The sequence below is a fragment of the Pieris napi genome, chromosome 20, assembly GCF_905475465.1.
Source record: "Pieris napi chromosome 20, ilPieNapi1.2, whole genome shotgun sequence".
In the NCBI taxonomy this organism is placed as follows: Eukaryota; Metazoa; Arthropoda; class Insecta; order Lepidoptera; family Pieridae; genus Pieris; species Pieris napi.
In genome coordinates this window covers 5136104-5150712 of record NC_062253.1, presented here as the reverse complement: position 1 = coordinate 5150712, position 14609 = coordinate 5136104, and the positions used below count along the sequence as shown (strand labels likewise).

The window sequence follows — 14609 nt, the reverse complement described above, 5'->3', positions numbered from 1 at the left end:
TTTTTAATAATTTAAATGTGAATGTCAGATACAAAGATTTTCTTATTTTTATAAATTACTAGCTGACCTGCCAAACGTTGTTTTGCTATGTATATTATTTCTAGGAAACATTTTATTAGTTCAATAAAAATAACTATCTACTATACTAAAAAGTAGGGGTTGATCGTAGAGGGGTAAAAATTAGGGGTTGTATGTATTTTTTAATGCTATATCATAAAAATTTATCTAAAAATTAAAAAAAAAAAGAAAATTGGGGTGGACTACCCTTAACATTTAGGGGGGTGAAAAATAGATGTTGTCCGATTCTCAGACATACCCAATATGCACACAAAATTTCATGAGAATCGGTCAAGCCGTTTCGGAGGAGTTTAACTACAAACACCGCGACACGAGAATTTTATATATTAGATTAACTTAGACTCTTAAAATATACTAAGGCATATTCTTTTCTTATGTGTTTGTCATTTGCAAGGGACATAACATAGTGCAACTTATTAGTTTGATTCGAAGATTGTATATAAATTTTTATCAAACTTTTTACTAGAGCCAACTGACGTTTATATTAAAGATAAGATTTTAAAAAAAATCTCTGTATAGGTATTCGACCTACTAGCGGACAAGGCGAAGTTACGAGTGCTCGAGGACGGCAAGCAGCAAGTGCAGATAGTGGGTTTGACTGAGAAAGTTGTAGATAATGTTGATGAAGTTCTCAAGCTTATACAACACGGGAACTCTGCTAGGACTTCGGGACAGGTATGGGAAAAATTAAAAAAATTTTTTTTTAATAAGTCTGTTTAAAGTTATGAATATGTCGACTTGCTTAATGTAGTTGTATTGAGTATTTTCTCTATCTATATAGAATAAATAGAATCTAGAATAGAATCTCTCTACCTTCTCGCTGTTTCTGTGTCTATGGGCTTTATCACTTACATCCAGTGACCCTGCCCAGTTCTAAGTAAATAAAAAAAATAAAAAAAGAGGTGGCATGCAGTCAAAGAGATATTTTAAACATATATCTGTAATTGTATAGAGAAAATCACTATGAAATGTGTTTGTAAGTGCAGTACTATAACATAGATTATTATTAGCATTTAATTATTTATTTTTTACACTATACATAGGCTTATTCTCAGTAATATATGTTATATCTTTGTTAGAGAAGAATTTGTCGGCACAATATTTGCTTAAATCCCAGGCGAGATACTTATTGTATTATTAATTATTATATATAACATTTAACTTGTAGTCCACACCCAAACGAATTAAACAATTATATTATTATAATTGAAACCAATCAAACAAAAACAAAAATCTAGCGATGAATTGATTTTTTTCTTAATTTTAGCCAATACTTAAGACAATATTAACAACAAATTAATTAAAATTCTAAATTTCAGACATCAGCCAATTCAAACTCTTCCCGATCTCACGCCGTGTTCCAAATAATAGTCCGGTCTCCGGGAATGCATCGCGTGCACGGAAAATTCTCTCTCATCGATCTCGCGGGTAACGAAAGGGGCGCCGACACATCCTCCGCCAATAGGCAGACACGTGAGTATACGTCTTGAAAACCATGAGGTGGTAAGGTGCACTAATTGCACTTTTAAAATGTATAGTAGTCTGTAGAGATCATCAATAAATAAATACGAACTCTAGGGAAAGAATTATGTTCAATCAAGTTCTGTCTTTGATTTTTAAAATAAGTAGAGGCATGTCATGTCCTGGATTTGATTTCCGGAGAAATAATTGTTACAACTCTCTTTTAAAAAACTTATCAAATATATGCAGGAATGTCCGGCTGGTAATATATACAGGTACTTAAAATATATTAAAACATTTATATTAGTCTTAATTCGTATATTTCAGGTATGGAAAGTGCCGAGATCAATAAATCTCTTCTAGCATTAAAGGAGTGTATTCGCGCTCTCGGAATGAAAGGCAATAACCATTTACCGTTCAGAGTCTCCAAACTAACACAGGTAATTAAGTCATTAATTATATTATAATAATAATAAAAACATTATTCATAATAGAAATATGGTTGTGACAAAATTCACCTATCGCTAGTACCCGCACTTGGGATTGCTGTTGTGGGTAACTAGATAACAATTACTTCGTGGTATGTAGTGCATGTTTGAAACTTTAAAAAAAAGTAGTTTTCGTGTTACAATTAATCATACTCGGTAAAAATATGTAAGAGGTAATAAGTTATGTCTATATGTTGGTAATATTGTTGGAATTTGATTATATTTGAGTATCGGGATCTATTTAAGCTTCCGACATTTGTGATAAATTCCGCGTGCGGAGTTGTTTGACTTAAAGTTAACGTGCAGCCTGAAGTTTCATCAAAATCGGTCTAAAATATAAAAAAAATATCAGTTTATATCATTTTTTGAACTATGTCGTGAATTATTTTGTATAAGAGTAAAATATCTATTACAGTCAAAACCGTTTATAACGACATCGTTTACAACGACCTATCGGTTATTACAACCAGATTGTACGGTCCCGTCCGAATCCCTAGTAAACTATTCAGTAAACAAACCGCTTATAACAACATCGGATACAGCGACATATCGCTTACAACGACGAAATTTTATCGATATTCATCGGCTATAACGACCAACCGCTTCTTGTCTCAGCAAAACAAAGCAATACAAACGATTTTAAATCTTATTTAGAGACGTTGAATGAATATTTAGGCATATTATTATCTACGCACTTTCTCCCAACGAACAGTTTCAGCCAACAACGATTTCGGAGGCTCTTAACGCTGTAACAATTTTGCAAAAATTTGTTGCCTTTAACAAACAGTTTGATACTGGTGATACTCATACCTTGAGGAGTATGAAACGTAAAATGCAAAAAATATTTGAGACTGGGCTAAAAAAAAAAACAGACCAAAATGACTGATTACTTTTGTACCTAATTATTTCTTTCTTTTTGTTTTGTTTCTTTTTTGACTCGTTTACATATTATAATATTAACATACCATATTATAACCCATACCTACCTATTCTAGATAGATAACTATGATAATATAACTTGTATGTATTGTACATACATATGAACTATACTTGTGTATATATAATATATGACATTGCTTATAACGACTATCGGATATAACGTCGGCAACTATACGGTCCCTTCAATGTCGTTATAACCGGTTTTGACTGTATATCTAAAATATATATTTATGGTCACGCAATTTTCGGAAATTATTGAACCTCCCCCCCCATGTAACGCGCCGTAAGGTTTTTCTGTACCCAAGTACAATACTGTACCCAGGTATAGTAAAACGTTTCGTGACCACCTAAGTGACTCTTTATACCTAAAAGTTACCATTATGTGTAAAGGCGAAAATAATACTAACAATAACGCGTAATTCAATCCCCTCCTCGGCATCGTAACGTTTTACAAATGGACCCCCCCCCAAAATTCGTTACGTAATACTTGAACGCTCCCTTATACGGTCACAACTGGTTTGGCGAAGTTCAATGAAGTTTGAGTTTCGATGGTTTAGATTTACAAATGACATTTTACTATGATATTTTTTCGACTGGTTCCAGGTGCTCCGCGACAGTTTCATTGGCGACAAATCTCGCACTTGTATGATTGCTATGATCTCACCCGCCATGTCGTCTTGTGAACACTCGCTCAATACGCTGCGATATGCTGACAGGTCAGTATTATTCAGCTGCGGCACTAATTTTTTTATTTATATTTTTGAATTATAATGCAAATCAGGAGTTCCAGTGATAATAAAATTTTTGGTTTTTGAGTTCTATATTACAAAAAAATTCAAAAATTAGAAATACGGGTTTTAAATTCATTCAGAAAAAATACTACATTGATTAATTTCGTGTACGACGGAAAAATTACTCACACCATAACCTTTTTAAATTAAATACATAATCAAATTTAGACTTTTGCGTTTTCAACATTGTATTGAATTACTAATTACATGAAAATACAATACTCATTAAATAGATAATTGAAAATATAATATAAAAAGAAGAGAAAAGGAAGTGTAGTATTAATTGGTATTATTTTATATTAACAAGAAATGTGTTTCCTAGCAAAACCAAAGAGTAAAAATATGAAAATGAGAGAAAATTGTGCTCCTATTAAAATTATTTAATGCTAAAGACATACAATGTAATTAGGAGTCTTCAGTAGAAATGTCGCGTGCAAAGTATTATTTTAAAATAGTATTAGTTAAAAAAAAATATATTTCAGAGTGAAAGAGCTAGGAACATCTGAAGGCCCGAGACGCGGCGAGTCTCCTCTTGCGGATGTTGAGATGGAGCCCGAACACGACGATCTCGCGCATCTGCGGTCTCTTAATGTGAGTATATTGAGGAGTAAATATGCCCATGTTCTATATTAAAATGCTGGAATCGCTATTTTGTACAAAAATAGATGTTCATAGCAGATATTTTTATTGAGGAAACTAAATAGATTTACTAAAGTGTACACTGTACATGCATAGAATTTATGTTAAAAGTATTACTACACGCAGAAGTTAACTAGGCACCTCGCTGTAATGACGTCATAGTGATGTACTAACTGCATAAAAAATTCAAGTAATCTTTAAGGCCCCCCGACACTCGCGATAGTAGGTAACGTTTATTAATAAGGGGGTTAAATGTAGGTATATTTTTTGGTAACAGTTCTATATATAGGCTAATAAAACAAAAATAATTTTAGTTTATTTTATAACGGTAGTATTTAATTTACTGATCGAACTCTCGCCTCGTATTAATATTATCCATTAAATAAAAAAAATATAGAAGAGAATTATATATTTGTTTATGTTTCTAGGAATATGTATTTCGTATCTTGTAGCATTGTTAAAATTCCTTGACACCACATATATGATTAAGTGTTACAAAAACCTAACGATTTTTGGTGCTGGGATTATATTTTATTCAACTGATTTTGTATATTTCGATAAATCAAAATCAAAATCATAATTCATAAGTTTTTTTTCTTTGCAGAATAATTGTTATCTAGTGTACCCTGAGGTATCTGAGTTTTTTATTTGTTTTCCTGTCATTTAATTTGCTGTCCATGGTAACTAATGCATTTTTAAATTGTTGTGTATGTCTGTCCGTAACTTCTAAATGATGAGACATAATATGCACCAATTCAAATTTAACAAAGATTTTTTAAATATTTATCTATCAGTCAGGTTTAATAAATGCTTTCTATGATCATCGTGGACAGTAAAGTGGTCATTTTTCACCAGAACCTAATTTCATTATTTTTGATACTAATAATAATTAACTGGGTGATGTTTTATTAACAAAAAAAAATCGTGGAGTATCTTTTTTGTTCTCGTTAATATCTGCTAATATAGATTATGCGATAAAATATTGTGTGAAATTACGCTGTGCTTTTGGTTTTTATTTTTATTATTATGTTATAATACTAATTGAAATTCTTTGTCATAAAAAGATTAAAAAAAAAGATTTTTAGGAAAATCTATTTATTTGGATCCAAATTTATATTTTTAAATTTATTTTTGTTTTTTTTTTTAAGTTTATACTTTGTTTTTTCTTAAGTTTATACTTTGTTCATATATTTTGTCGTTAACAATATATTTTATACGCTATACAATTACTAGGCGATAATCGAAGAGTCCTTATAAAATTCGTAAATTCTTATTATTGTATTTATGTAGTTATTATGGAATTTGTGGTCCATAAAGGCACCAGTATGTCACAGGTTTCTTAGTATTGCTTCCTTACATAGTATGATGTATAATATACATTTTCAGGAAGGCGACATGTCAGCTGAGATGTACAACTTCCACGAAGCCATAGACGAGCTTCAGCGTGCTGAGGAAGAAGTTTTGGACAATCACAAGGCAATCTCTGACTATATGCAGCATACTCTGCAAAGATGCAATCAACTGCTCGGTATCACTAGAGACGTGGACTACGATCAGGATGGTATGTTTACACACATGTTTTTTGTCCTCACTACTCTCACAAAACATCTCTTTTTTCACACTTAATTACAATTTAAAAAATATGAAAACTTATTTATTTATTATCATTAAATAATCATAAGAACCTTTCGTTTAAAGCACATCCAAAACATCCAAATATGTTTTCTTTGGTTCAATAAATCAGGTCACATTTAACTGGTGCACATGTAGCATAGACATTATTCTAATTTAAAAGGCGAAGTAAAATATATATCCAAGGCCAATTAAGCCCCGTAAATTATGAAATTAATTCAAGCTTGACAAGTTTTAATTGTGTACTATGATTTTTTTTTGTCTCTGGCCTTATAAGTTTAACTTCATACTATGTAAATTTCCAAATAAATAGATAGAGCGAGGTTTTGACTGTCACGTCACTTTTGACCGGCTTAAGTGATTTAAGCCGTTGACCTGCCTTTAGTACGTGGTAAATAGACGGTCGGGTATAAATTATTTCTTGATCAGTTTTAAGATGGTTGGCCTATGTCATTTGCGCAATGGTTGAGTATGTGAGTACGTGTTTCAGGAACGTACATGTACGCTCGGAAGCGTATACGTGCCGTCAGCTATGGCCTTGGCACTGCACGATCGCGACATTTGCTAGGTTTGAAATGAGAAACATCAGTTACTAAATCATATTAATTTACCATCGCTAGATAATCTGCCAATGCTATCGCTCACTGCCATAGATAATATATAATGGGTGAATGGTGAACCATACGTTTTTCTTTTTGTATCACAATAATTATAATCATGAAAACATAAGATTAAAAATTATATACTTAAGCCATGAGTTTATTTGGGTTGGAAGATCCTGCCGCCCGTTGCTCAAAGAAATATTTAATTCCTTTTATATTTTGTATCAAGTCTAAATAAATAATTTATAGGGTACGACATATTATACGACACTTAAAGTATAACAAAAATAGTGTCTGTCAAAAATTCTTTGTCAAAATCATTTTAACAACGCGATCAATTAACACACACAGAATTCCCAATTTAATTTTAAATCGTACCTAATCGCTTACACACGCTTTTCCCGGCGTACGTTCCATTCTTAGTCTATAGTATCATTTCTCCTCCATTACAGCATATGCGACGCAGTGGGAGGAGCTTTTGAATGAGCAATTGGCCGTGTTGGCTCAATCTCGTGACTTGGTCGCCGAATTTCGCACCAAAATGCAACAGGAGGAACATATATCGCGACACATTCAGCCCCCGCGCCATCAGTAGATATGGAATTTAATTTGCAGTTTTCGAGTCTTCGCTGGCAACATTGTTAACTGTCAAACGTCAAACGTCGTAGCCGTCATTCAGTTTTTGTAATTTGTGTTATAAGCTCTCTGTCAAAATAGTTCTTTAGTATTTTTTTAGAAATATTGTTTTCGGAGGTTAATTCAACAGTTCGATTTGTCACAGTTCTCATTTTATTAGTGTATTACTCATTTGTGTGTTTCTTTCAAAGCTTTTTAATAAACACTTTTTTCTTTTATTTTACAACATATGTAGTAAAGTTCCTATGTATATAAGCACTATGTATGCATTTGTCCAGATATTTCCTTTTAAGAGAAGTAGAAACCAGAGTCGGGTTTGACATTTGACTGTGTTGCCATGCATGACGGCCTCACGCATCGTATTTGACTGTGACATAAACGACGGCTTTGACACAGTAAATCTTTTCGCCGAGACAATGATGTGTAGCTGGCCTACTTATGTTCGCATTTCTAATACAACAATTTAACTCATCTAACCATTACGTCAATCGAGATACCGTCGTATTATTAATATATTATTAGAGACTGTTTATTTTAAGATGTGTTTTAAGCACGAGCGAAGCCCGCCTCACAACTTTGGGCGTTAAACTTTTGATGAATTTTGTAACTAATAGACAACTATAGTCTTAACGATTTTTATTGAAATAAAAATGTTTTAAAATGATTTGAATAGTTTTATTAATGTCGCATTTGAAGTTTCTATAAAATCGTTAAAATATTTCTATTTCAATACTCGTTCATTAGATACGTGTTTAGAACCCGCTGTGTATTGCCATTAAAATTTCCCTAAAATTGTGTAAATTTGCCGGTGTGTTCTTAACAAGTTGCATTTAACTTCTCTAATGGCCTAATTATGTTTATGGAACGGTTGTAAGCTTGAGACCTCGTTATTCCTTTTTGAAATCGTCCATTAAATATGTTTTAAACCTGGAAATCCTATTCGAATACACCTTTTGTTTGAAATGTTATCTCCAACGTATGCATGTTTATTGGACGTTCTCGTTTACTCATAATGTTGTGAATTGCATGTTATTTAACAATTGTGCTATTTATGTGACCCAAATAAAAAATTACCTTCCTTGGAACATATACGTTTAAATGTTTCGAACCTTTTGAAATTGTTTTTCCTTAGTTATTTCTCCTGTTTCCAGTACTTATAAAGTATTTGTGAGCATTATTTAGTCCAAGAGAAGATCATATTAACAAAGGTTTAGAGGGTTTATGCTATTTAATTACTCATAGCAGTGTCTAAGAACTGTGACATGGCTTTTCGTAGTAATGTTTTATTAATTAGACATTTTTTTTTTATTAATTTTTTTTAATCATATAAAATCTAAACACTGTAAAAACCTACAAAGCCGGTGAAATAAATTTCTATACACTAATTATATAGAAAAATAAAAATTGTAAAACATTTGAAAAGACTAAGGTCCGAATTCTAGAACATCTATGTAAAACTAGTGGGAGACGTCAAACCATTTCGATATGTCATATTTGACATTGAGACATGTGGCTATCGGTACAAATTGAATTACGCGCCTAATTTATAATTTTGAGTTAATAGTTTCATACCCGGTGCTTAAGGAATGTTTTGATGTTATAAATTGCTTAAAACTTAATGCTAATGTTAAAGTCATATATTTATATCGTTTATTTGACGTATAAGTATGTGATTTAAACGGATTATTTAGTTAGCGATGTCCTATGTATACTATGGCTTATAAAGTTAGATAGCGCTTGGTACTCTGTATCAGAGTCCGGTTATGAAAATCTCTTTTTGTTTGTAAGAGCCATTATAAAAGCAGAAAATGATTAAATAGAAGTGCTTAGTGATAAAATTTTAATATTATAAATGTTTGGTTTCGTTGTGAGTTTTGTCTCAGACATTTCTGCATCTGTTTACTGACTATTTAGTATATATAAAGTGTCAATGTGTCTTCTGAAAGATTAACCAAGGGAAAACGAAGCCAGGATTTCTGGCATTCACATATAGCCGCGAAGTTGTAAAATCTTTTGAAATTTATGTATTCTATTACCAGAAAGGTTTTGTTTTTTATGTATTACATTTTTAATTAATCACTTATTTTTAATTTTATCTCTTATAAATTCTTTTTACTTAACTTGATAATGCTGGACAAAAATATTTCTAGTCTTTTTTTCTTTAAAAAAAAACAATGTATGCTGTTCCGATGTAATACATGAAAGCTTATTATGTCATAAATAATAACTCATGATACCAGAATACACAATTTAATGTCAAATAACAATGAAAATTATATTATTTTCCGGTATTTCTGTACTATTATGTCTGCGATGTAGTTCCAATATCAAAAGCCTTCCTTATTATTAGACCTTCTATTCTCTGCAAGTATAATGGCTCGATAGTAACTAAGTTTTGCCTTAATCAATTTTGTTTGTATAGAAATGAAAATCAATGTGTGGAATGCGAGGTGCGGCGCGACATGCTTTATTATTATAATACATATTTTAACATCGCACATTATAATAAATTAATCGAAATTGAATTTTTCTACTTATTTCAATCGAACCTTTTTTATAAGTTTTCACTTTTTAATCATGATTACTATATATTATTACAATCACTTCTAAAATTAGCGATTTCGTACCAGTGTTGCCAACTCGAAGAAAAAATTACCAAAAGCTACCGAAAAAGACGTAGCTTAGTAGTCATTTTAGTCAATAACTCAATCTACGAATACTTTTGATGGCACCAAAAATCCTAAATAATTTTGACGCTTAAAAGTGCGAAATTCACCTTATTAATTGTCGACGATAGCGCTAAGTTGGCAACACGGACACTAAATTCAAAGTTGCATCTGAATTCTGAAATAGAAAAGGAACTGGGAAGTGGTAATACATTACCTCTAGTAGTAACTAGCAGAACTCAAGTAAGCTTTCCACATGCAAATCCTCTTGCCTTTTGCTACTCGCCTCTATGCGTAAATTTTTAATTATAAGAAAAAAGAACAAAATCGGCTTGAATAATTTATTAAGACACAGAGTTTGTACTGAATAGTGTTCAACCATACAATACTATTAAGGAACTTAATGTCGTGGAAGACACGCATGAACTGATTACAAAAAAATTCAAATGTGAGTTTAAAATTTCCAAGTTGAATAATATTCGATTGACTAAACAAAGTATATCACAGGAATTAAAAATAAATAATGTTTAACAATCATATTTACATATTTACAATAATATTTTTAGGTTCGTATGTAGCATACATGAAAAGACTGGAAGGCATTTTAACACAAATTGGAAAAAAAAAATAGGTATTTTTATGTGATACTCGTATGAGCTATTTTAATACTGTGCGTTGATACCTATCAATCTAATTTAATAACATAAAATTTTCCTAATATAAATATATTACTTAAAATATAAATACATGACATGAAATATACATTAAGTCAGTAATTTGAGTGACAATTCTTCCATTTAACAATAGAACTAAAATTTCTTGGCTTAAAACACATCTTGCTGAGCAAAATAATCTTTGCTCCATTGGTCTACTCTAAAACATAGACCAAATTTTTCAAAGCTAAAACCATTTTTCTCTATGTACACTGCACAAAACTAAATTGTGTTTTAAGAAATATACAATAGTAGAAATAATGGTGAGGAATAGATAATACAATGTAAACTCTTTATAATGAATTTCAAGGGACCGAGTATTTTTATTCGTTATAGGGAGAGAAGAATTAATGTATGGGTATTGGGTTAAACCAAATAAATATTAATCATTTTACGTTATCGAGAGTTTTTCGTTATTACGAATGAAATTATAAAGAGTTTATACTGGATAAGAAGTGTCTTTTTGGTACATTCTTTAATACTAATTCTAAAGTACATAACGCCTAAAATTTGTTGAATCCTCTCAAAAACAGGATTCTTTGGATTGGACTAAACTAAGGTCTCTATAACTTTATTTACTTGTAGTTTGACATTTGACAGGGCTCAAGTGGAAGCCGTGACTTGAGATACCTATTGGAATAAGGGTCTAACAATTATTTATTAATAAAATATTCATTTATATTTAGTTGCTTCAAATATGTAAGTAGTTAATGAAAATATGTGTATCAACTGCTACATTTGACGTTTTAATTTATTTTAGAGTTGTACATCAGAATAGCACCATTGTCTAATTAATTATAATTTCAAAACCCATCTCATTTGTTACTACTGACTACTTCCTTACATGTCTGTATAGGACCGAGGATTAACTATTGTTATAAAAGATCTTCAAAACCTTCACCGGTCAGAATATGCGGTTCTCCAATAGCAGGTACCATGTGGCTATATTCACTTGTCGCCCACAAATACAAATTCAGTGTACGCTCTGTGCATTGTGCTATAAATCTGGAATAAAAATTGAGTATTTAAAGAAATATCTACAACGACAGATAACGCAGTTTGAGTTTCAAATAAAACATGTTTTAGTATTTGAAAGAGCAACGGTTTAAAGTTTAAACAATGGTCTGTTAGTCACTTTTTAAAATATGTTCTTGCTTTTGGCTTTCCATAATACAGTGGATTTTGCGTTACAACGATAGAGGGACCACTTTAATTAACAGGCAAAGCTAGAGATAAAGTCATGTACATGTGTATAGTTTATATTTATTTATTATTGAAAACATTCACTGGTACATTTAAAAAATTTTGTACTACGTTTTTTAAATTTATTTTTTTGTGTCTGTTCTTGGTTTTTAAGGATTTGGATTCAAAGCATTCTAAATATTGTCACGGTTGTTCCATATTGTATATATTGTTGCATGGGTAACTTTGTATTCATGCACAAATCAGCATTGTTTTCACTGTTTTCCAATTATGATATGATTTCCGTCTTTTCTTTAACAGTGAACACTGAACAGTCTAGCACACATACTTATTCAAAACTTTATTTAGCCCTGTTGCTACTCAGAATATCACATTGAAAGTGACCCATAAATTTAACTCCGTAAAGTAAATGCTTTTCTACCTATTTAACGTAGTTACAGCTAAATAGTCACTACAACCAAATAGATTTAATTTATTATGAACCAAGGTCATAATAAATTAAATCCACCATATAAGGAGTTTCAGAGGAGAATATAACATTTCAATATAATATCTCTCATTACCTAACAAATGGTCTAACATCTCCTTCATTAGCTGTCTGCAAATGCTGGTAATACATATGACGGTGTTGTTTAGCAATGATCACGGGTGGGTAACCAGCTTGCATTAGTAGTAGATTCATAAGAAGTCGGGATGTCCGTCCATTGCCATCTATAAATGGATGAATGTGTACAAGTTTGTAGTGAGCTAATGCTGCATATCTGAAATTAAAATGATGTTGGTAAGAAATATAATTGGTATAATAAATACTTTAAGTTGCAGAATTTTCAGTGCTATAATAATCCAGTAGTGCACAACTCTTTGAGTCTTGGCTTTTTAAGTGTTTAAGATTCATTTTGGGTTTCCTGAGAATGTTATATTCTAAATAAATTGCGCACACACAAAATACATTGGGTAGGGATACATTACATGTTTGCAGAGCTCATCATTTGCCTTACCAATCAGCTAGCAATGCTCTGTTTTAATAAATATAGAAATGAAAATTGAAGTCATTTATAGTACTTGAATAGTATCATATTGATTGAACATAAAAAATAAACAGTACCTCACTGGATGCAGTTCCATAGCATCTTCTGAATTAAGCCATTCTAAGAACTGAGTCATTAGTTTTTGAATCTCAGATGGTCCTGGAGGAATGTGTCCTCCAACATATACCTGTGTTCTTCTGAAATGACCACCTTCAATGGGATCCACATGCCCTAATACTCTTTTATGTATCTCTAGTATATCTCCCATAGTTATATCTCGCACACGATACAGCAAAGTTGAATTTATATATTTCATTGCTGCATCCAATCCTAAGATCTCATTATGTTCATCAATACTTTTTCCAGCCACTGCTATTCTTGTTTCCAAAATACTTCTTGTTTGAGACAAAGTCATTGTATTCCCTTCTATACCTACGGTATGGTAAATATGTTGGAAGTAAGCTTCTTTCTTTGCTCGGCGCAAAGCAGCATCATTTTCTGGTATTGATAGTAATGCATCTCTTTTTTCATCAATCTTTCGTAACATTTCTCGATCCAGATTTTCAACTATACTTGCTGTTCGTTGTCGGTTTGATAATGCTCCTCTATGATCAGGAAAATTGCTTAATGCCAGAGTATACAATTGATCAGCTTTAACCACATCTTGCTTTGTGTCTTCTAAAAACTCACCATAGTGATTGAGAATGTCTGGGTGTTTGGGTGAAAGTGCAAATGCATGTTGAAATAATTTTAACGCCTTATCTGATTTGCCATTTTTTTTCATTTCTAGTGCCGCGTTCAACGATCCGACAGCTTCGGAATCCCTTGCTTTATCATAGCTTTTAGGGGTGGAAGGTGGGGGCTCCCCAACGAAAGGTTCTAAGTAGTTACCATACAAGCCAGCTGGCAATGGAGAAAAAGGCTTAATAAATTTAACATCGTGGCTTAAAATTTTATGTAGCGATATAACAGCTGCAAAAGTGCACACCACACTAGAAAATATAATTACAGTTCTACAACGATCCAATAGAAGTTTCATTTCTCCTTGTGTTTTCCAATCGCACTTCATAGTTTCACTTTGCGTAGGCCTACCTATAAATAACATGACTAATGTGGTTAAGGCAACGTATAGTCATCGATAAAACATTAGAAACAACGTATGTTGATAGCTTTGATTTCATTGTTTATTATAGTAATAATTCATTTTATAAGCAAATCGTAAAAACACACGTAATTCCATTGCAAAATTGAAAATTCGCACAATTTGAATTAAGCTAATCTGACAGTGAAAACTGACACCATCTGACACTTTACACAAGCGTACTCGCTAGCAGCTGGGTGACAATGACACCTTTATTATTTTAACAATTTTTACTGGAAATACCAACAAAACAAGTTTTGTTTACCTAAACCAAAAACTTGTAATAAAAAATGTCTGTCTGTCACTACCATGCAAAGGTATGGAAAGGTTATAAAACATGTTGATACTTTTACATTTATATCGAATAATCTGGATCTTCTCTTTGGATGCTGCTATGCTTACATTCACTTTCACAAAAGTCGTTAGATAAAATGGACGATTTCGTACGTACATAGAAACAGCTTGTTGTTGGTTCCAGGGACTCTTTATTACTCATACTTTGTCAGTATGGATGGTAGTCGGTACAGCTACACGCTTTTTAATTGATCAACTGTGTTTTGAGAAAGACCTATCGTAGTAAGGGAAAATCATG

General features: G+C 31.8%; 2 protein-coding genes across 7 annotated transcripts in view; one reads left to right on the top strand and one right to left on the bottom strand.

Moving 5' to 3' along the window:
* The window catches only part of LOC125059607 (kinesin-like protein Klp10A), a 50236-nt gene extending 40445 nt beyond the window's left edge, over positions 1-9791 (top strand). For 4 of the 6 annotated variants that reach the window (XM_047664088.1, XM_047664090.1, XM_047664093.1 and 1 more), the window contains 8 exons: positions 598-753; positions 1398-1551; positions 1867-1979; positions 3570-3682; positions 4240-4348; positions 5001-5027; positions 5783-5957; positions 7083-9791. In XM_047664088.1, coding sequence (XP_047520044.1) covers positions 598-753; positions 1398-1551; positions 1867-1979; positions 3570-3682; positions 4240-4348; positions 5001-5027; positions 5783-5957; positions 7083-7225 — 990 coding nt within the window. In that variant the 3' untranslated portion in view covers positions 7226-9791. The remainder of the gene's footprint in view (positions 1-597; positions 754-1397; positions 1552-1866; positions 1980-3569; positions 3683-4239; positions 4349-5000; positions 5028-5782; positions 5958-7082) is intronic. The other 2 variants (XM_047664089.1, XM_047664091.1) reach the window with 1 other exon arrangement.
* A 468-nt stretch (positions 9792-10259) lies between these two features.
* On the bottom strand, positions 10260-14174 carry LOC125059851 (protein adenylyltransferase Fic). Its single transcript, XM_047664493.1, has 3 exons — positions 12954-14174; positions 12412-12609; positions 10260-11650 (listed from the first exon to the last, which is right to left on the bottom strand). The coding sequence occupies exons 1-3, from the start codon at positions 13979-13981 to the stop codon at positions 11521-11523; spliced, it is 1356 nt and encodes a 451-aa protein (XP_047520449.1). The 5' UTR covers positions 13982-14174; the 3' UTR covers positions 10260-11520.
* Positions 14175-14609: the final 435 nt, after the last annotated feature.